The following is a 22,602-nucleotide window of genomic DNA, read 5'->3' on the forward strand; positions in this document are numbered from 1 at the left end:
CAAATTAATAAATAAAAATAAATAGAAGACAGATCTAGAAGTATATTGAAGCAAATATAGGTGTAACAATAATATTACAAACAATAAAGATGTATGCGATATTAAACGTAATACGAGAATTAAACATGAAATGGAAACGGTGAATGTATATGTATACGCGTATAATAATAGTATTAAGAGTATAAAGCGTGAAATATATATATATATATATATATGAATGATAATAGTATTAGAAATTTACTATATAATATTTGAAATATACATAAAGTAAGTAAAATATATATCACTAATAATGTTGAAGTATATACATAATAATATATATAAAAATTTTAAAAACGTATGTATAAAAATATATATATATAAGTTTATAATGACAATAATAATAAAAGAACATATAAAAATAAATATAACTTAATACTTTTAAAAATAAAACAATGGTTAATAATAGCATAAAGGGTAAACATATATAGTAAACATTAATGTTAAGACAATACTATAGACATGAAGAATTTATATATAATGAAGACACACAATAATGCTAATAATGATAATAATAGTAATAATGATACTAATAATGGTAAAAATAATATAATAATGATAGCATGAATATTATATACAAACAAAAATAATAATAAATAATATTAATAACAATAATAGTAAAAGTATAAAGAAAGTATGACATTATTGTAAGGTAAGGGAAATAAAGTAATAAATAATAATATGTTAAAGATGGTAAATATAATAGTAAATATAATGATGTTACCACATATAAAGAGCATGTATATACATATATGATAAAAATATTCATTAATATTATATATAATAGTAATACTAAAAATAATGATGTAATATAAAAGGTAAATATAATACAATAATAATATTAAAATAAAGTAATTAAGATAATACTATATATATATACATACATGTATAATAAAACCTATACTAATATTACATATAATAATAATACTAAAAATAGTAATAATAATACATTAAAAATAATTATGTTAATAACCGAATATTAATAATAATAATAATAATAATAGAAATAATAGTATTAATAATATTAGGAATAATACTAACAATACTAAAAAATGAAAATAAAATAAATAAATAAATAAAATGAAAAGGGACGAAAATTGAATTAAAATAAAAGTTTTGGGCGAATTTTAAAAGAAAGTAAAGAGGAGAGGACTTATTAGAACACGCGAAAAACGTGAAGGGACCAAAACAACAATAATTCCTTCCCCTCAAAACGCAGCGTATTAGTGGGGGCTAAATTGAAAACCACGAAGGATTATGGGGCCAAATTAAAAACATGAAAGATTTAATTACAAAACATCAAAAAAGCGGAGGGGTTAAACGCGCAAATAACCCCTCCCTTAAAAAACACGTGGATCCTACCTGGAGCAGGTCGGGTCGACCCGACCCAGGGCCAAAACGACGTAGTTTTTGTTTAAAAGAGGGGGGGACCAGAACGGTGCGTTTTGGTCCCTATAAAAGCCAAATTTTTTTGAAAATTTTTCATTTTGTAGCAGGAGAAGAAAAAAAAAAGAAAAAAAAAGGGGGGAGAGGAGAGAGGGGGGCTACCAGCCATAGGCCGGCCATTGTTCGATCGACGGACCTTCGCCGGCGCTGGCGCCGGCCATCGTACACGGTGGCCGAAAAGGTAAAATTTTCCCTTTTTTTTTGTTTTTTTATTTTTATATTTTTCGTATTATACGCTTATATATTTGGTGATTTTTTTTGATATATATTTGTGCAAAAATAATCCTAAAACAGTAGCTAAAAGAAAATCGAATCACCTTAGGTTTTCCACTTTTTGATTCTTTGATCTTTGGTTTTTTGTTTGCTTGAACGTTATTCTTGCATTTGAATACTGATTGGATTGCTAGTTTTGCCTTGGGATCGAATTTTTTCTTATTTTTTTGTGTTTTAACTGCCGACCCATTTACATTTGTTTTCATGGTTTTTATAGCCTATAATTTTTACAAGTTGTTTCCTTCCTTTTGCTGTTGAGTGTTCTTTTTGTCCTTGCAGGGTGGTTGAATGGTGGCATGGGGCTGACAGCAGTGATGGGACAGAAACGGTGGTCAGATGGCAGAGGTAAGTGGCCGGTCAAAAGGGTGGTTAGGGTTTCGGTTGAGAGCTGATTAGAGTTAGGGGTAATTGGGCTGTTAAGTTTTTGATGGGTTAGTAGGTTTAGGTATTGGGTTGTTGGGGTTTTGGGCTTTTGTAATTGGGTTTTGGGGTTTAATGATTGGGCCTCTCGGTTTGATTGTAATGGGTCTGGGTAATTTGTAAACGGCCCAAAATTGGCCTATAACAATCAGGGCGTAGAAATAAAGTTGAGTACCAATGCTTTAGCTTTTCCTCGATTTAGATCTGATTGTGGTTTATCTTGATCTATATAAATAATTTTATTCAGTTTAGTGCTTCTAGAATTCAATTCAGTTCAATCCATAATTCATATTTATGAAAAATTATGAATTTACCCTTAACATTTTAACTTTTCATAATTTAGTCCTTAAGCTCATAATTTGGAATTTAACCATTTTAATCCTCCATATAGGCTAACCGAATTTCATAGGGACTTATACCAACTCATTTAAGCCAACATTTCATAATTTTAACATGAAATTTTACTAATTTCTTAAACAAATCCCTAAATGCAATTTCATAAAAAATCACTTAACAAAACTTGTTTATTTTTCAACAAAGATAAATAATCCGTCAACTAATATCAAAACCTATTCAAAAAAATTCATGGCAAGTCCCTTAACCTTTAAAATTTTTGCAAATTAACCCCCGGGCTAGCTAAATTAAGCTAAAACGGACTCAAAAACATAAAAATCATTAAAATTGGGACTTGAATTCACTTACATGCATCAAGGAAGCTTGACCAATTATCTCATCCTATTTAATGGCTATTTTAGGGTTTGAAAAAAATGAAGATGATACCATCTTTGTTTTATGTTTTATTATTTAGTTTTACTTTTATTTACTAAATTACTACTTTAACCTTTAAAAATTATCAAAATTTCATTTAAACTATGTTTATGCATATCCACTAACCCTTTAATTGGTAAATTTACCAGCTTAGTCCATTAACATTCCTTTCCATAGCCATTTAGCCCTTTTAACAAATGGAACTCAACTTTTTTACCTTATATGATTTAGTCTTTTTTACTTAATTAATAATGTAAACATCAAAATTTCTTAACGAAATTTTAATACGACCTTAATATAATCTTGTAAACATTAAAATAATAATAAAATAATAACTCACTCATCAAAATTGTGGTCTTGAAATAACTGTTTCTAACACTGTTGAAAACAGGTTGTTACAACTCTCCTCCTTAAAGGAATTTTCTTCCTCGAAAATCTTACCAGAAAATAGGTTCGAGTGTTGCACTTTTTCCTAGGTAGCCTCTTTAGTTCCGTAACGTTGCCAGAGAACTTTAACTAAAGCTATTCTTTTATTTCTTAACTCTTTAACTTCTCGAGTTAAATTTTTGATCGATTCTTCATTGTACGACATATCTGGCTGAATCTCAACATTTATAGGTGAAATTACGTGTGAAGGGTCTGATCGATACTGTTGTAACATCGACACATGAAACACGTTATAAATTTTCTCTAACTCTGACGGTAAAGCCAATCGATAAACCACTGGCCTAATCCTCTCGATGATCTCATACGGCCCGATGAATCGCGAACTAAGCTTTCCCTTTCGGCCAAATCAGAGAAATTTTCTCCAATGTGATACTTTCAGAAATACTCTATCACTGACTTGATATTCAATATCTTTTCTTTTCAAATCTACGTAGGATTTTTGACAGTTAGAAGCAGCTTTCAAACTGTCTCATATTACTTTAACCTTTTCTTCGGTTTCTCTAATCAAATCAATACTTAATAACTTTTTCTCGCTCAGTTTAGTATAACGGAGTTCGACATTTTGACCATACAAAGCTTCATACGACGCCATTTTAGTACTCGTCTGATAACTATTATTGTAGGCAAATTCAACTAACAGTAGAAATTTCTCCCAATTACCTTTGAATTCTAAAACACAACATCGGAGCACATCCTCAAGTACCTGAATTACTCGCTTAAACTGACCATCGGTCTGTGGATGAAACGCTGTGCTGAAATATAGTTGAGTACCCAGAGCTTTGTGTAATTTACTCCAAAATCGAGAAGTAAACCGTGGATCCCTATCAGAGATAATAAATACCGGTACACTATGCAGTATAACAATCTAAAAAATGTACAATCCTGCCAACTTTTTAAGTGAATAATCTATTAGAAAGAAATGCACGGATTTAGTCAACCAATCTACAATAACCCATACAACATCTTTCTTCCTTGGAGATAAGGGCAATCCCGATACAATATCCATTATAATATGTTCCCATTTTCACTTTGGAATCATCACAGGTTATAATAAACCAAAAGGTACTTGATGCTCGGCTTTAACTTGCTGACAAATCAAACATTTCGATACAAACTCTAAAATCTCTCGCTTCATTCCTGGCCACCAGTACATCTGTTTCAAATCACTATACATTTTATTGCTACCAGGATGTATCAATAAGCTACTACTGTGAGCTTCTTGTAAAATCTTCTGAATAATATTAGAATTCGTCGGAACACAAATCCTGTTTCTAAATAATAGAGAATGTAACAAAAACTTATACAAAAAAGGACTTTGATGAACTTGAAAGACAAAAGGAACAAGTTGGAAAATAAGAAGACTTGGAACTATAGAGAAACACTTAAGAAAATTGGAAGCAAGGTTCCTCTCAAAGAGCGTTAAAACCTTTATTTATAGAAAAAGAACCAAGTTAGTGAAACAACAGAAAAGAAATAAATGATAAAGAGCCCCCGAAACAATTTAATCGTTGGCCAATAAAGTGGTGCTATATCAAAAGATAGCAATCAAACCTATTAAAAGATGTTGTTTCAAAATTTTGAAATTATTGTCGAAGTAATCATTAAACTTCACCATCGATATTCTAAACGACAACAATTTCCATTTTCACCAAAAAAATGACATCCCATCACCCTAATATCATAGTCTTCGAGAAGCTCATTTTGTAAACTTTTTTTTAACTTAGGGATAATTGTTATACTCCTAATCCTAAGTACTTCCCATGCCTCTCGTACATGAGCACTTTACACCGTTATAAATACATTTATGAAAAGAGTATTGTTGCAATGCCACTAAGAACACATCAAATCTAATCTCATTAATGTTTCCAACTTCTTTGGCTCATCAACCTTGAAAGGGGTCACGTTCATACAATACTCTAATCTAAGCTTAAGTTAGACTCTACTAATGAGGAAATAATGGAATACAGGGATCACTCTAAGTGCTCTCCTATCTATAAATACCCTTTTTTCCAAGAAAAGAATGATCATGTCGTCAAACATGATATTCATGTTTTGCTCGAGTGCAACCTTAACTCCCTCAAGTCACCATTTCTAACGACTTTTCGCATCACCTATGATATGAACTGCCTTCTTTCTAACAAATTTTCACACCTCTTATACCGTAAACCACTATCATTGTATTGTTGTACACCTCATATAACATAATTATTATAACAACAATTAAACTTTTATTTATAATATTATTTTATAATTCATTTTACACAAATATTTTCAAATGATAAAAATATAAAATATTAAGATTTTATATTTGGATCTGAAAAGTTTGTATTTAATCCACGACCGCGGATAAGACTGAGAGGTGGGAGTATTTTATCATGACGACGTAGACATAGAAAATATTACCCATGTCATGTGAAAAGTCATCCTTAGCCAGAGACATATGATAACATTTCGGATAAAAATAAAAGCAGTCAAGTTTCTTACGTGCCAACATTTTAGACGATCATAATCTCCTAAACCTTTGTTTCCTTTTCCCACGCATTTTATTGCTGTCTAACTAAACTACTAAACCATATTTCTATATAAATTAAACACAACCAAATTCCACATGCTCTGTTTTACCCTTCTCTATCTTTCTTTGAAATTTCAATTTCAACAACCGCTGAAGCTTAGATGATCCAACGATATATCCATATATGCATGAGAAGAAGATTGAATTTTATGATTTCTCTGTTTCCCTCTTCAATGTTTAAAAAGATTTAATAATTTGAATTCCTGAATCCTTCGGGAAGAAACAAACAAAAGCTGGATAATGAAGCCAATGGAGACAATACAGGATCTGATTGACGAAGCCAAAGTACGTACACTTTGGTTGGCCATGGTTATCTTTATCGTCACTTATTTCTTGTCTCGTAAGTTAATTGATAATATTCCAAAAAATAATTATTTGTTTTATGTTGTTTCTCTTTCAGATATTTAAATTGTATTTTTTTAATATATGATTCTTTGATTCTACATCATTTGGATACTTCTTGGAAGTTTTTCGGACGATTCCAACGTATTAGGAATCAATTAAACATTGTATTTTGCATTTCTGTTGATTGATCATGTTTTGGTTTTCCATTACTATTTTGTGTTTATGTAGTTTCATTTCTACATTTATGAATGGATTATAAGTAATTTTTTGAAGTTTCAGGAGTACTCTGTTTTATTAATCTTCTTCTTTTGTTAATTTGTGCAGATACAAGTACGTCAATGTGGATGAATTTACCTATAGCAATTATTATTGTTTCCACATTCAGAGCTATAGCTAATGAGGTTGAGTTCAAATGGAAAGTTAAATCAGTTCATCCCCGAACCTATTTATCTCATTTGGAGAGGAAACAGTTGTCTGTGAATGATTCCCGCCTTTTTAGCTCACCGCCTCCACCCAAGTGGAAGCAGAAGATTGATTCTCCTATAGTTGAGGCTGCTCTCAATGAATTTATTGATAAAATACTTAGGGATTTTGTCATTAATTTGTGGTATTCGGAGATAACTCAAGATAGAGAAGCCCCTGAGCTGATACGTGCATTGATTTTGGATGCTATTGCTGAAATAACTGAAAGGGTGAAAGAGATAAACCTTGTTGATTTGCTTACAAGGTGGGTTTTTAGTTTAAGAAGGTTTCCGCTCTAAACATATTTCACGCTTTTAAAGCTCAAGGCTTTCAAATGGTTGTCTAATGTCTCAGGGATATAGTTGATTTGATAGGAGATCACTTGGATCTTTTTAGAAGAAACCAAGCTGCAATAGGTGTTGATGTTATGGCAACATTATCATCTGAGGAGAGGGATGAAAGATTGAAACACCACCTTATGGTTTCTGGAGAGCTTCATCCTGCATTGCTTTCACCAGAGAGTGAGTACAAGGTGTGAGTGGAGTGTTCTGATCAAAACACATTTTGCCTTTGCATTTCAGGGGTTGCTTTTGTTTATTTTTATTTTTTTCAGGTTATTCAGCAGCTTTTTGGCGGAGTTTTAGCAGTAGTATTGAGACCTCGAGAAGCTCAATGTCCTTTGGTTCGAACTATTGCTCGTGAGATTGTAACTTGCTTGGTAGTGCTACCTCTTTTGAATTTGGCAAGCCCTCGGTAAGTTTTCAAGCTTTAACTTCTAGATAGCAAAAAACGGAATTCGTACCGTACTTAAAATTGCCATTCCGTTTAACTCAGTTAACCTAAACTTTTAGGTTAAGAATTTTGATGTTAATTGGAAATGCATTTTTTTAGTGTTTATTTGGTTCTTAAATAGAGTGGAATGATTTGTGTTTATACAACTCGATTAAATTCTTACCCTTGACCACTGTATGTAAACCAATGGGTGGAGAATGTTTAGAAGGTTACCCATGCTGAACTTCAAGCACTTTGTTTTAACTTAGTATATACTTTCCTCTGTTAATAAAGAATCCTTATTCTATCCCTTTTCCCTATATGTTTTGTTAGGTATATCAATGAAGTGATTGAATATGTTCTACTTGCCATTAAAGAAGATTTGAATAAGATCGTGGCAGGTTTTGATCAGTCTTCAGTGGGAGTACGTGATGATGGTTCTATGTCATGCAAAACACCGTCCTTGAATAGACAAGAAACTGATTTAAATTTGGTTAGAATTGACAATCAGAAAGAAACATATCCAGTTTGTAACAGATATGAGGAAGAACCAGTGCACCATAGACCAGCTGATTGGGCTCGAAAATTAGAGGCAGCAACCCAGAGAAGAACTGAAGTTCTTGCTCCTGAAAATCTTGAAAACATGTGGACAAAAGGAAGAAACTACAAAAAGAAGGAGAGAAAATATGTAAAAACAGGATTTCAAGAATCTATCCCTAAAGGTTCTGAGACAAAGAGTAGTGTACTGATGGGGAATTCAGTAAATGATTTCTCAAGAAACAAGACCAGAACTTCTATGCGAAGCGAAGAGAAAACTAGGACGCAACTAGAGCATGGCTTGAGCCTTGACACCCAGTCATGTGATGATAACATGATAGACACAAAGTTAGCTAAGTCATCATCATTTGAAGGAGATCGTCATGTTAATACATTTAATAATGTTAGTGAGAAAGCTGCTGATGGAAATAAAATTAGGCTTAAGAGATCCAGTAGTACCTCTGATTTGAAAGTTGGAACTGATACAAAGAAGGCACTTAGTGTAGATGTTGAAGGGCCTATTTTTTCAGAATGCTATGGCCCTGATTTTGACAGGCATAGTGAAGAATATGGGGGTAAGATTGCCTCAAATCTAGTACTTCGCAATGAGGGGCCACATATTCCCAAGCTTAGGTGTCGGGTAAGGATTCCTGTCAATAGTGCTGCTAGTTATGCAAATTTGAAAATTGCACTGCTAGATGAATCAAGGTGTGACATGGGATATAAATTAAAATAGTTCTTGAGCTTGGTCGTGTTGATTGTTTTCACAGTCACTCTCATTTCTCTTATCTAAAACTAGATTTGCTATTTTCTGTCTATCTCTGCAGGTTATTGGAGCATACTTTGAGAAACTTGCATCAAAATCATTTGCAGTTTATTCAATTTCTGTGACTGATGCGGAAAACAGAACTTGGTTTGTCAATAGAAGGTTTTATCTCGCCCAACTTAAAAAAAAAAAAAAAAAACTAAGAGAATTGAAAATGTTAAAATGCCGTTTAAGGGCCTTTACTTAGTTCAATGTCCCTCTTGATATTTTGAAGTCTTTAAAGTTTAAACCACAATGTATTGGTCTCAAGAGAACAAAATGAAGCTCTGAGAATTTGATTTATTTCTTCTTTAATGGTTAATCTTGTCTCTCTCTTTTTAATCTGCAGATACAGAAATTTTGAACGGTTGCATCGACATCTGAAAGAAATTCCCAATTATTCATTACATTTGCCCCCCAAAAGGATATTTTCATCAAGCACTGAGGATACTTTTGTTCATCAGCGGTGCATTCATCTTGACAAATATCTGCAAGTAATTGATGTCCTAGTCTTTCATTTTTTTTAGGATGGTTACTTTTGAACCTGTTTCTTCAACTCAGCCACCTCTTTACAGGAACTGTTGTCTATACCCAATGTGGCTGAACAGCATGAAGTGTGGGATTTTTTAAGTGTTTCCTCGAAGGTGCGTGTCTTATTGGAATTGGGTGCTCCCTTATTTTCTATGGATAAAATGAATGACATCCAACACTAATTGTGCTTGTAATTTTCTTTTGAAGAATTACTCTTTCGGAAAATCCTCATCAGTGATGGAAACCCTTGCAGGTATGTTGTTTCTGTTCTTGGTTATTATGCCATCCTTACTATTTATGCTCTGGTTTCTGGCTGTCAGTTGCACTTCGTGGTTTTACTACTTCAAAACACAAGATCTTCTAGAAATCTTCTTAAAAAAATCAATAAGCTAATGATACTCCAAGTGGGCATCAATAAGTTTGGGAACTCAATCATATGCTTTATCTTTCAGTCTGTCATTCAGTTGTCTGGTAGATGATGTTTAGCTATACGATTGATGTCACCTTTTACGCTAATGGATTTTACCCATACCAGCTTTCAGAGATTTACACATTTTATTGCTTGCTTAATATTAGTTGATCTCCAGATTTCTTATGAATACTTTATCATCCTTTCGCAGTTACATTGTGTTCAGTTCATTTGATTACTCTGGCCTTTTCCTTCTGCTATGATTTTGCTTTTCTGTAATACCGTGCAGTATCTTTCCATCCTTTTTGGTTTATTTTGTTAATTTTACCATTTTCTTTTAATTGGGAATGAAGAAAGGAACCTGACTCTTTGAGCAGGTATTTTGCACCTACTTTTGAGCTAGTTGTCTGGTTCTCCATTTTACTTGTTAAGATGATTTATTTTTACTTTTAAGTGAATTCTAAACAAAAATAATCAATTTGTGTTTGTTTTTCTCCTTACACATTTTCTGTGCACTAGTGCTTAAGCTTGGTATTAGTTCTTTTTGTTGCCGTTCTTTTTTTTCTTTCCTTTTTTTCTATTTTCTCAATTATATTTAACAAACAGTTCTATTTATTCCTGCATATATCTTCTAGGCTCAAACATCATTACGAACTCCTAAATATGTCATTAATATTGGAACATGTATTCTTATTGATAATCCTTCATATGTGTAAGCATCACATACTTTTTCGCCCTCATCTTAGAATGGTAAATGATGAGTATCTATCCTATATCCAGTTTTTTTAAAATCATGCATGCTTTGTTTACTTATCGGTTTGACTTGTCTGTTTTTTTTTTTTTTTGTGCATAAACGGCATTTTTTATTCTATTAATTGCTGATACTTTGAATTCTCTTTTCTATTGACAGTCAGTGTGGATGATGCTGTAGATGATATTGTACGCCAATTTAGGGGAGTATCAGATGGCTTAATGCGCAAAGTAGTTGGTTCATCCTCTCCCCCTAGTGAAGCCTCTTCTTCAGCCACTGGCAGGACGCTGTCATGGAATGCAGATGAGATTGCTAAAGACATTTCAAAGCATTATAACTTAGACACGGTACATAGTGCTTCTGACAATGAAGATGGTAACAAAGATGGGGACCATGGTTATGAGGATGATGGATCATATTCACAAGGTCTTGATATGCATTTGGACAATGAGTTGAACTCAAAGAATTTGCCGCCACTGGTAATAGAGTGTGGTCGGGAGTCTGTTAATTTAATTTATGAGAAACATAATTTAGGTGTGAAACCTGAACCGTTTGGCCAGGGTGGATCTCCTAAGGTAAAAATATCAGCAACCTCCAGCCATTTGGAGGATCCAGTTGGAATGCCCCCTGAGGTATTGTGCTTTATCTCTGTTTTATTTACTGTTAAGATTTTAGTGTTCCTTTGTCACCAATACTTAGTTTATGTTCCCTTGGAAGCACCTCCTCCAAATTGCTTTCATAAGAATCTCAACCAAAAGCGAGCATCATTATTAGAAAATCACTCTTGGTTTGTTGCACAAACTCTCTAGCTGCTGCAACCTTTTTCTTTGGTGTCCGCTTGGCTGTAATTCTGTAACCCACCCCTATTATCAGTGATCTTTTGTTTGAATAGTTAGTTTAGTTAGCACACTAATTTAATGTAGAACATTTTTTTCTGTTTTGGAATTTTGAATGATTATTTAATTGATTTTTGTGCAGTGGACACCGCCTAACGTGAGCGTACCTTTGCTGAATCTAGTTGATAAGGTGTTTCAGCTTAAGAGAAGAGGCTGGCTAAGGTGAGTGAATTTTTCCGTAATTCCATATTGTGAAATTAATAAATTGCTAAAATGTTGTATTTTTCGTCAGGAATATAATCTGGAAAGATGAGAATGATATGGTACCTTGTACTTTGGTGTTACTAATATTTTTTGCCTGTCATTTCAATTACTTGGTTGTTTGAATGATCAATTACTGCTTCCAAGATTTTTTGTTGTGACCTTTTAGAAGGTGGTACCTCTCTCGTCTTTCAGACTATGTCATCCTATTAACTTTATTAGCATATTGTGGGGTTTTAAAATGACTTGTTTCCAGAATAAATTGGCATAAACAATGGAAATGTTTTCATTGATGCAGAAGACAGGTCTTTTGGATATCTAAGCAAATATTACAGCTAGTGATGGAGGATGCCATCGATGACTGGCTCTTGCGCCAGATATATTGGCTTCGGAAGGAGGAAACAATTACCCTAGGGATTCGATGGATTCAAGATGTAAGGGCTGAACACACTAGAAAATTGTAATTTAAGTTTGAGTTTAAGCGCGATAACTGGCTCAGCATCTGGTGCTGTAAAAGCACGAGTTTTTGTCATAAAGCAGTGTGTGCACTTACTAGATCTGGCTAAAATTGATGTCTTTAACCTGAAATCAATCTCTGAATGATAACTGTGTTAGGTTGAGGCTCAGTTCACAGCTGTAGCCCAATCTCGAGATCAATGAGCCACATTCACTATTTACCTAGTCAATGTGTTCTGTTTCTTCTAATTTTCCCTTCTTCTCTCAGCTCTTGTGGCCAGGTGGTAAATTCTTTAGAGCAATTGGGGACATTCACAGCAAATTTGATAATAGTAATCTCAACCAGACACCTATACCTCTGCTCAACTTCAGCCAATTTGGAGGAAGTAATGCCTCTAAACCTGGGTCCTTTGAGCAACAACTTGAGGCTACTCGTAGAGCAAGCGACATCAAAAAAATGCTTTTTGGTGAGTATGTGTTCTGTGTTATTAAAATCTTGTCTGATCAGCCATGACTTTTGGATCTATATTTTACGTGCCTGCAATTCATTGCTTTTGGTTTAATTTCTTGGTCCATAGTTCATTGATTATAATTCTAATTTTTGTCATTTTTTCTTTTCTTATATCTAGTTTATGATGTCGTAAGCATTGAACTTTGTTGATCATAAAAGTACTTGATTATCAATTTATTTATATGTCATGTATTTCCCCTGGATTCTGCCAGATGGACCCCCAGCAACATTAGTTGGCCTGATTGGATATAAGCAATACCGACGGTGTGCAAGAGACATTTACTATTTCACTCAGGTGGAAATTTTATCCTTTTTTTCCCCACGTACTAGAATAAGTGTATGATGTTGATATTATTCTCTTAGTTCCATTGTATTTCCGCTTTTCATACTTGTAATTATATGTACATGTCATTTTTGCGTTGCAGTCTGCTATATGTATCAAGCAACTTGCTTATGCAATCTTAGAACGACTACTTATATCAGTGTTCCCTGAGCTACGGGATCTTGTGATGGATCTTCATGGGAAGAACATATCAACATTGCATAGAAAGTAGAAACTTCTTGTTTCTGGTTCTGCTAAAGAATACCATGACAGGTAAGTGTTTCAAGGAACTTGAAGAGTCATGCCACCATTTGTTTCAGTGATATTATTATTCACTACAGAAACTACCATTTGTTTAAGAAATAGATCGTCTGTATAGAATCGGATCTTATACTCTTTATCATTTTTTTAAACTCTAACATCAGCCACTCGGTAGGACATTAAAGAAACACAGTGAAGTGAAATTAGTTAGATGTCTGTATAAAACTGATTCCTCCATATTTCAATCTTCTTTTACCAATATTAGTTACATGAATGTAGGTTTCATGCTTCTTTACATTTTTTACTAATCATCTTTAATTTAATTTTAGAATTTATTCATATACATAATTTTAACATATAATTCTCTACATACCTATAAAATATATTAGTTCTAATGATAGGCTGTGTGTGTAATTTTATCAATTCACAGTATTGTAAATTAATTTATTTTTATAAAATGTAATTAAAATCATTTTTATTATTTTATATTAATATAAAAATTTCAAAATTTTATTCCAAAATATAAAAGAATATTCCAAAAAATTAAAGCATAATATCAATAAAAATTAATATATATATTTTTCTATTTAATTTTTATTTGCATTTACAAGTTAATTAATTAAGATATGAATATTATAACATTTTATATTGCCATAAATTTAAAAACATATAATTGTAAGCTAATTTTTAACATTGTAAATTTTAATATAAATATATTCTCAACTAACTATTACAAAGAAAATAGTAATATTTATAAATTATATGATTTTTTTTTCTTAATTAATAAGCACAACCATCTGGCAGTGTATTAACCTATAACACTGGTGGTTCATCAACCCATTTTTTGGCAGCTCTTATATGCAAATACGTTCTACATTCACAACCATCTGGCAATGTATTAATCTACAACACTAGTGGTTCACCCACCCATTTTCTGGCAGCTCTCATGTACAAATATGTTATGCATTCACAACCGTCTGACAGTGTATTAACCTATAAATTTTTGTGCTTTATCCATAAACCGGTGTGTAGGGATGGATGCGTTCTAGAGAACTCTTACTACGGTGTGTAGAAGTAGGGCTCACTCCTATTTTATTTCCATTTTTACAAATAACCCACAAGGTTAGGATGCAGACACAGCATCTAGAGGATCTTAACTCGATTTTGTTCTTATTAAAATTTTTTAGATTTTTTACTTGATATTTTTGTTATTCAGAGACTGTATTGCTATAATTTCGATTTGTGGCACAAGAATTAGGATTTCGGTTTAAATAGCATGTATCACCCCTTACCTGGTTCGATCACTAAACCCAAGCAATAGGATGTTACGAACAAATACCAAACAATTACATTTAATTATAGATAAAAAAAACTCAACTAAATATCATTCCATCACATAAGAACATGCATATCCTGCAGTTAAATCAACTTGGGTTAATATCAAGCTTACAAAAACTTTAAACCAACCTAACAACCAATAGGGATTAAATTGAAATTAAAATTTTCAAATAGGGGTAACACGGTCATGTCCCCTGGAGAACACTTAGCCCGTGTGTGATGGACTACACAACCGTGTCACTAAATCGTGTACAAGAGTCGTGCCCATGTGAGATAGGCCACATGGTCATGTGAGTGGGTCACATGGCCGTGTGCATTGGTCACGCGATCGTGTAACTCTCTGCATCTGTGTGCACCAAAATCACTTAAGGCTTTACAGACCACACGACCATGCCATGAGCCCGTGTATGGCCTACGACTGTGTATTAGCTCGTGTGTACCTAAAACATGCCCTTTTTAAGCAAGCTATTCAACCACGAACACTTAAGCCACAAGCCATCATTTAAACCACATCTCAACCAATTCAAAAGCATTCAAATCGACCAAATTCATCATTTATATCAACCGTCCTAAGTTTCTAACCAGCATGCCATAATTGGCACCTCAATCAATAATATAAAATTAAACCAAAAGACCACATACATACCAAATCATTAAGCATTTAATGACATTTTCACTATCATCTAGTCAAGCACCAAATAACCATTCAAGCAATCGCATACTTAAGCATCAAGCTTAACCAATCATTTCAAACATGCCTGAACTTATAACTCATCTTTGTGCACCTATTATCTAGCATATCATTTAGACACCATCAAAGCAAACAAATATCCAAGTCAAACTTCTCATCAAGATACCATCTTCATGACCAACGACATCATACGCATTTTTACATAAACATAATGTCAAAACTCCAAACTCACTTAAGATATAACATTTGCACAAACTTAAGATTTCCTAGGTACATGCCACACATAACCAAGCCTTAATATGGTCAAAAGACTACAGAATCAATATCGGGATAGTGTGAGCTTCTTGATGATCCGTCTAACACGTTCCACAAGTTGACACTACAGAGAAAAAAGAAATAAGGGAGTAACCATTACAATTGCTTAGTAATTTCACAGGTATAAAACCAAATAACTTACCTCCGGTTATAATTATACACTACATGCTACTTAACTTGGTAAAGTTTGCCTATAAATGTGAGTTCAACATTTATCAAACCATATATTAACTCAATCATATAATATTTCAATTCACTTATTCAACATTTCATTGCTATTCAAAAAACAAATAATCATTTAAATCAATTTCTATCTAAACTTATCATACAATCTATTTATCTACAATACATCATATTTCAAATTAATGCCAAACATTGATTTTCATTTCATAATTTTAATTCTCAATTCAAATCATAGTAATTCAGCTTTATACCAAATAGATATTGAATGTCAATTCAATATTAGTCACTACTTTATTCCATAATACTAATTATGAATCACATTCATCAATTTACCATGTTTCCATATTGGTCCCTTAGGCTTGTATAAACGATTCTCAATATGTATATATATCATCCGATCATCATTACATCTCATTTTACAAATAGACATCTCATTTCACATTTTTCTTCTATTTCTTATCAATTTGCCATCTCAATATCGAATACCACCCGTAATTAATAAGTTATATAAGCTTTCATAATTGTAATTATAAAAGTTTCTTGGGATATCATATTATCAATTATTTATTTTATGTTATATACCGTTTACTATTATTTTATGAATAATATATTTAATTATATTATATATTATTTATTATCATATTTATCTTTATTTCATTAATTAATTGCAAAATATTATTATTATTATTTATAACCTTTCTTTAATCCTTAAATAAGAAGAAAACGTGTTCGAATCTATATTCTTTTTACTAATAACAAAACTAATATCGATCGAGTTAAGACATAATAAATTACAAAATATTATTATTAAAGATTAACTAATTTGTTCTGACGTCATACTAGTTCATAAAATTATTAAAATAAGTCATATGTTATCTTTACTAAATATCTAACTTTTGTGCGAACTTTAATAAAATTTTCAAAATATAAAAGCAAATAAGCTGAAATTTTATTATGAATTAATAAATTAATAAATTTTTTCTTGATGAATTAAATATTAAGTATTATATTACAACGTTTAAAGGACAATTACACATTTGTATTATATAAATATTAAGACATGTAATCAATAATACCTTTTAAAGATAAAAGCAATATTTAATCTTTAAATTTAATAAAATTTTGTGTGTTAGCCTAATGATTAAGATGTTCACTACTTCAAGTGTGGTTTAGATTCGAGTCATACTAGTTATGTTATTGTTAGGATTTTGCCCTCCTCGTATAATTCACTAAAAAAAATTATGAATAACAACTTTTTCAATAAACAATTTAGTCTATTTTTATAACATTGTAATGAGGTGACGATGTGATTATGAAATTATGTCACATCATCACTTATTTTTCTTTAAAAATTTATATAAAATTTTAAAAATCTAAAATACATATAATTAAAAACTATAAAAAATTTAGGAAAAATATAAAAAAATAAAAAAAAAATCTCATGGAAGTAACAAACATACCCATCCTGTAGTGAGGAAATGGGTCCTAGTTTGGCCTGCTGAACTAGTGAGATACATATAAATAATGCATACTGGACAGCAAAAATATAAAGGCATAAAATGTAACCAAAATATATATAAAGGCTTAAAGTATCTCATCTAATAAAATCCTACAACCACTTCATATCAAATGACTAAAGTTAAGACCTCCGAAAATATGCTTAAAGCGCCACGAACATCCTTGCTATCCAATCCCTGGGTCAGTATAGCATCGTCTATAAACTGATACTAGTTTAGGGTGTAAATTAATTGCTATTCCTAGTAATACCATCACCATGCGATCTGAAAATAAATTTAAATTATTAAATATATTAATTCAACTTTATTTAATATCTACTACTTATTTAACCGATGATCGATATCTTAAATTTATATTTTACATTGAAAAATAATTGATTTGATTTTTTTTTAAAATCAAATGGTTAGTTCCTTTGTTTCTTTACTTGTACCAAATCTATATTTTTGCATTCAAGACATCAATTATACTTTAAACTCTAATATCATATGCTTTTCATTTCACATCTAATATTAATTATTATTATTTTATAATTTTTCAAATATTATAACAAATTAAAACAAACTATTAGAACTGAATTTCTGAATAAATTTATTTTAATAATCAAAATTGTTTCAAGTGAATCAATTTATGTACAATTGATGGTGTACAAGTAAATTTAAGAAAAATGTAATCAAGTGAATTATATAATTAATTGTAAAATCATTATTGAATCAGTAAATATATGAATGTAAGGATATTGTGGAGGTGTACAAGTAATTTTAAGAGTATTTATTAAGGTTGTTGGAATCGGATTAAGACACAACTGGGGTTTTAGTTCGGAGAAAGGGATTAGATCAGTTGACTTGTCAATCAGTATGAATTGAGCTAAAATAATCAATTGAACCAATGGTCGAATTGATTTTCACTATTTTTAAATATATTTTTATTTTTTGAGTTTTAAATAATTTATTTAATTGAATCGGACGAACCTGTCGAATTGAGAACCGATGGTTAGATCGGTTTGATCATTGGTTTAGATTGAAAATCTTGGTATTTATCAGTTGTACATTTTTTCTAATTATGAGTGTAATCTTGTAAATTCTGCTAATTACAACTTGAATCAGATAATTGAATTGATTAAATCATAAAATTAATAGATTAATTTTTTATTTAATTAAATTGGTCTAAACACAAAAAATCATACACACATGTCTCTAATTACAAACAAAGTCTATTGAATTATCAAATTATCAATTAATCACTGATTTAATTGAATAGGTTTATGTACAAATGTAAGCCCATTTACTCGTATACACATGTTTCTAGTTTGGTCCTGATTTGTGAGTAAAAACTTCAAGGAACAAAGTAAAAATAAGGTATAGTTTAGGGAATAAATAATGCATTAAGCATAAACAAAACATACTTGGCAGGACCGTAGTCAATGGAGTGCTACTAGGTTGCAATTCCCTTCAAAAGAAAAAAAAAAGTCAAACTTTCTTTAATATCTTATAACGTTCATCAGGTTTCTTAGAGTTGTTGCATTTTGGAGAGTGATCAAATTCCAAACGCTTTAATTTTTAAGAGGGAGTTTTTTGTTCTACAAAAGGGAATGTAAAATTGAGCAAATTCAGATAATTTTACCTCCAATGTATATTTTTGTTATACCCTCATTCGTATCAAGCCAGTAGAAAATGAAGAGGATATAAATAGTAAAATAGTTGTCAATAAGTCGGAAGGTAGTCCACAACCCTCTTTTCCAAGATGACCATCTGGACAAGTGCGTGCCACTCGCCATTTGGGTCCTCAAACTTTATCTGGAACATGAAGTTGTTGGTCACCAAATATCCACGTGAGTTTAATTACTTCATACCATCAAGTCAGAATAAATGACAAGATCTATCCCGTAACAAACATCATTTTCCCATCGAAGACATTCACCCCAAATGTTTCATAATGATGGCTTAGTGACAAGTCCAACATGTTAACATCACCTTACATGAAACCCTTGCCTATAAGTACCTTCAAGAACGAGAAATAAAAGATTGATTCTTAAAGATACTAAGCCTACACTTTGTTAACTCACTTTTATCCTTCAGTCTTCATACTCTCCTCATATTCACCTTTCAAAACTTCTAGCTTTCCATCCTGGCTAGGTGAACTGGCTTCCACAGCAACTACCACTTTCTTCTTCATATCTTCTATTTGTTGTATCATTGTACCACCAATTGGTGTGGTGAGCGTGAAAAACATAGGTTCACAATCACTGGGTGGTATCCTTATTGACCAGACTAACCAGGCCATCAATTCAACCAACCAAATCCACTCTTCCACTCCACCCAGCACCTCCATCCCACTTGCCTCAAAAACTCCCATTTGTATGAACTTTACCTAGAATCCTTCTCCTTTTACCCCTGTAGGAACCCCTTTACAGTACGCAATTATCTTTTTCCCCTACCCTGAAACAATTGATGAAGCACTGAGGGATCCTTTGGTTTCCAACCCTATCATTTCTACTTCACCAATAGTAACCATTCCCCAGCTGCTTCGACTCCACCAATTATCATAGTGCTTCAACCGCAATGTGATGTGTCCCCTCCTAGATACTCATCATTTGTAAGAGGCATAACTTGTCTCACAACCATGCCTGCTCCATCGACTGTGACCCACACTCCTTTGGACTAGGGTTCTCACCAACAAACGCCAAGTCCTTAGCTTCATGAATCAGAAACTCAAGAAAAGTTGTGACTTTTAAAAGAGCAGTTTTCCCAATAGGAGCACCCTTTAAAGAACAAAAAGAACAACAACGCGTCTTTGACCAAAGGAACACCCAGAATGAGCTACATATTACTAAGCTAAGAGCTGTACGGGAGGTCCTTAAACGAGAGTTCCCTTACCTACGGTAGAACCACAACAATCCCGACTGTTTCTTTTGATTCCCTTCGAATGGCTGGTACAGATTCTAGAAGACCTTGAGCTTTGGGTCCTTCTTTCTCTCTTGACAAAGGATGATGAAGCCAGTCGACAACCATCAAGAGGTTAATGATAGTTGTGTAATAGTCCAAATTTGTCGGCCCATAAATAAATAATTAATTAAAAAAAACAAAAAAATACTTATTAAATAATAAAGTCCATTTACAGTCCATTTACAAAACCCAGTTACATTTATAGCCCAAGACCCGATTAGCCCTATACCCGGTTGTACCCAAAGGCTTAAAACCCTTAGCCCAAAGACCTAAAACTACCCAGTGCCCAATTACACCCAAGCCCGTATTATAGACCAAATGCTACCCAAAATACACAGGGCCCAAGTGGCCCAATCTGTTAACGGAAGACAGAAGGCCTAGAGTTTCAGAAACCCTAGGCGTCGCAAGCACTCCAACCGTCACTCTCCAATCGACGCCTCCATTAGTGCCGTGATTACAGGCCCCATATCGCGCCGTGATCGGCGCGCGAATCAACGCCAGTGTACCATTATCAGTGCCCGATCATCTCTAGTCTCCTCGTCGTCACCTGCAAAAAGAGAAAGAAGAACACAGCAAACAAGGCAAGAAATCGAATAGGGAATAAACCAAACTTGTAAATAGAGGCTATAAAAGCCGAATCATTTCACTGTAACAAGGACCGATTTTTACAGATACAAAAAATATACACACATATATACACAGAAGAAAGAAATAAGAAGCAGTTGTTTACTTAAAAAAGGTGATTTTGTTATTTTTTTTTCTTCTCTGTTCAACGCATATAAATCATTTTTTTTAAAAAATAGTTAAGTTTAAAAGGGAGAAGGGATTACCTGCGATTCGTCGAGAGGAACGAAGGCTTTTAGCCTTCCAATCGCCGTGTACGGCGGCGCGTACAGTGCGTGGGCGCTTGTAGTCCAGTGGCCGGAGGGCTCCCATTTTCTCCTCTTTCAGAGGATTTCAAAGTTTTTTTTTTAAAAAACTGATTACAAAATAAATTTTGGGTTAAGTTTTGACATATATAGCATTACAAAAACAGTGTCGTTTTGGCGTAGTTCAATAAGCACTAAAACGGCACCGTTTCAATAGAGGATCCGTGCGTTGACCCAATGACCCGGGGAGGATCCGCGTGTTTTTGATAAATGGGCAAATTGCCCAATCGATCCTTCCGTTTTTTTAAAATTTATGATTTCATTTTATTTTTATTTTAAATTGGCCCTAACCTTTTATATTTAATTCAATTTAGTCCCGATGGCCATTAAAATCTATTCTGGAGAACGACGTCGTTTTTAGGGATTAGGGCTAATTGCCCAGTGAGTCCCTCAGATTTTAATGTGTATTTCAATTAGGCCCAATTTTTTTTTTTATTTGTAATTAGCCCTAATTTTTAATAAAATTCGATTTTAGTCTTTTTTATATATATTTAATTTATTTTAAAATACTATATGTATTATTTATTTTTATAAACATTAGTTATATATAAAAATAATGTATATTATTTTTATTTATATATTATATTATTATATACGTTTCTTATAAATTTTATTGTATATACATTTTACTTTATATATTATTTATTTTACTATATTTATATATGTAAATTATTATATATTATTATATTATTTTTATTATTAACTATTTATTATGTATAATTAACATTTTTAAATTATTATTGAAAATTACATTTTATATATCATTATCTAAAGTTTAGTATGTAATATTCTAAAATTTTAACATGAAATTTTGTTCCTATTTAACATATTAATATTTTATAAATATATATTAAGTATTTAAGCTATTAAATTTATATATTGACCATTGTTTCTTAAATTATTATTTATTATTATTTATATATCGTTAAATTTTTTTTACTTCGTTTATTCTTTTTGAATTGAATTTAGATTTTATCCTTCAATATATAATTTGTTTGTTTATTTTAGTATCCTTTATGTATTTATCATTTTAATATAATAATCTTATCTCATAAATTATTTGTTATTATTTATTGTTTTTACACATTTGCATGAAAATTGATTATTTATGGCATTATTCCAAGTTGTGTTTGCATGAAATGTTATTGCATATATTATATAACCGGTATTGTTCTATTCATTATTCGCTACGTTGTATTTTATAAATGATAATGCATGAATGTGTATGTTATTTACAATTACATATACGTAAAATGATAATGTATATTGTGTGATTTACGTCATTATTTATTTTTCTCTATACTACATTTATGTGAAATGTTGAAGCGTATATCATATAGCTTAGTTTATTTAATATTAATCTTTTGTAATATGTTAAATATATCATTGCTTTAAAAATTATTTCATTCGATTCAAAGGAATTAAAAAATAAGGCAATGTTTTTGGTACTAGGGAATTTGGGA

The 22,602-nt window shown here is 31.8% G+C and overlaps 1 protein-coding gene across 1 annotated transcript; it reads left to right on the plus strand.

Moving 5' to 3' along the window:
* Positions 1-5,866: 5,866 nt before the first annotated feature.
* On the plus strand, positions 5,867-13,497 carry LOC108477097 (uncharacterized). The gene is made up of 15 exons (XM_017779547.2): positions 5,867-6,305; positions 6,635-7,037; positions 7,127-7,304; positions 7,386-7,525; positions 7,877-8,720; positions 8,908-9,008; positions 9,235-9,379; positions 9,461-9,529; positions 9,624-9,669; positions 10,736-11,208; positions 11,555-11,634; positions 11,972-12,107; positions 12,398-12,596; positions 12,853-12,935; positions 13,066-13,497. Exons 1-15 carry the CDS (start codon positions 6,206-6,208, stop codon positions 13,192-13,194), a joined length of 3,126 nt encoding a protein of 1,041 aa, XP_017635036.1. The 5' UTR covers positions 5,867-6,205; the 3' UTR covers positions 13,195-13,497.
* Positions 13,498-22,602: the final 9,105 nt, after the last annotated feature.

The sequence above is a fragment of the Gossypium arboreum genome, chromosome 12, assembly GCF_025698485.1.
Source record: "Gossypium arboreum isolate Shixiya-1 chromosome 12, ASM2569848v2, whole genome shotgun sequence".
Classification (NCBI taxonomy): Eukaryota; Viridiplantae; Streptophyta; class Magnoliopsida; order Malvales; family Malvaceae; genus Gossypium; species Gossypium arboreum.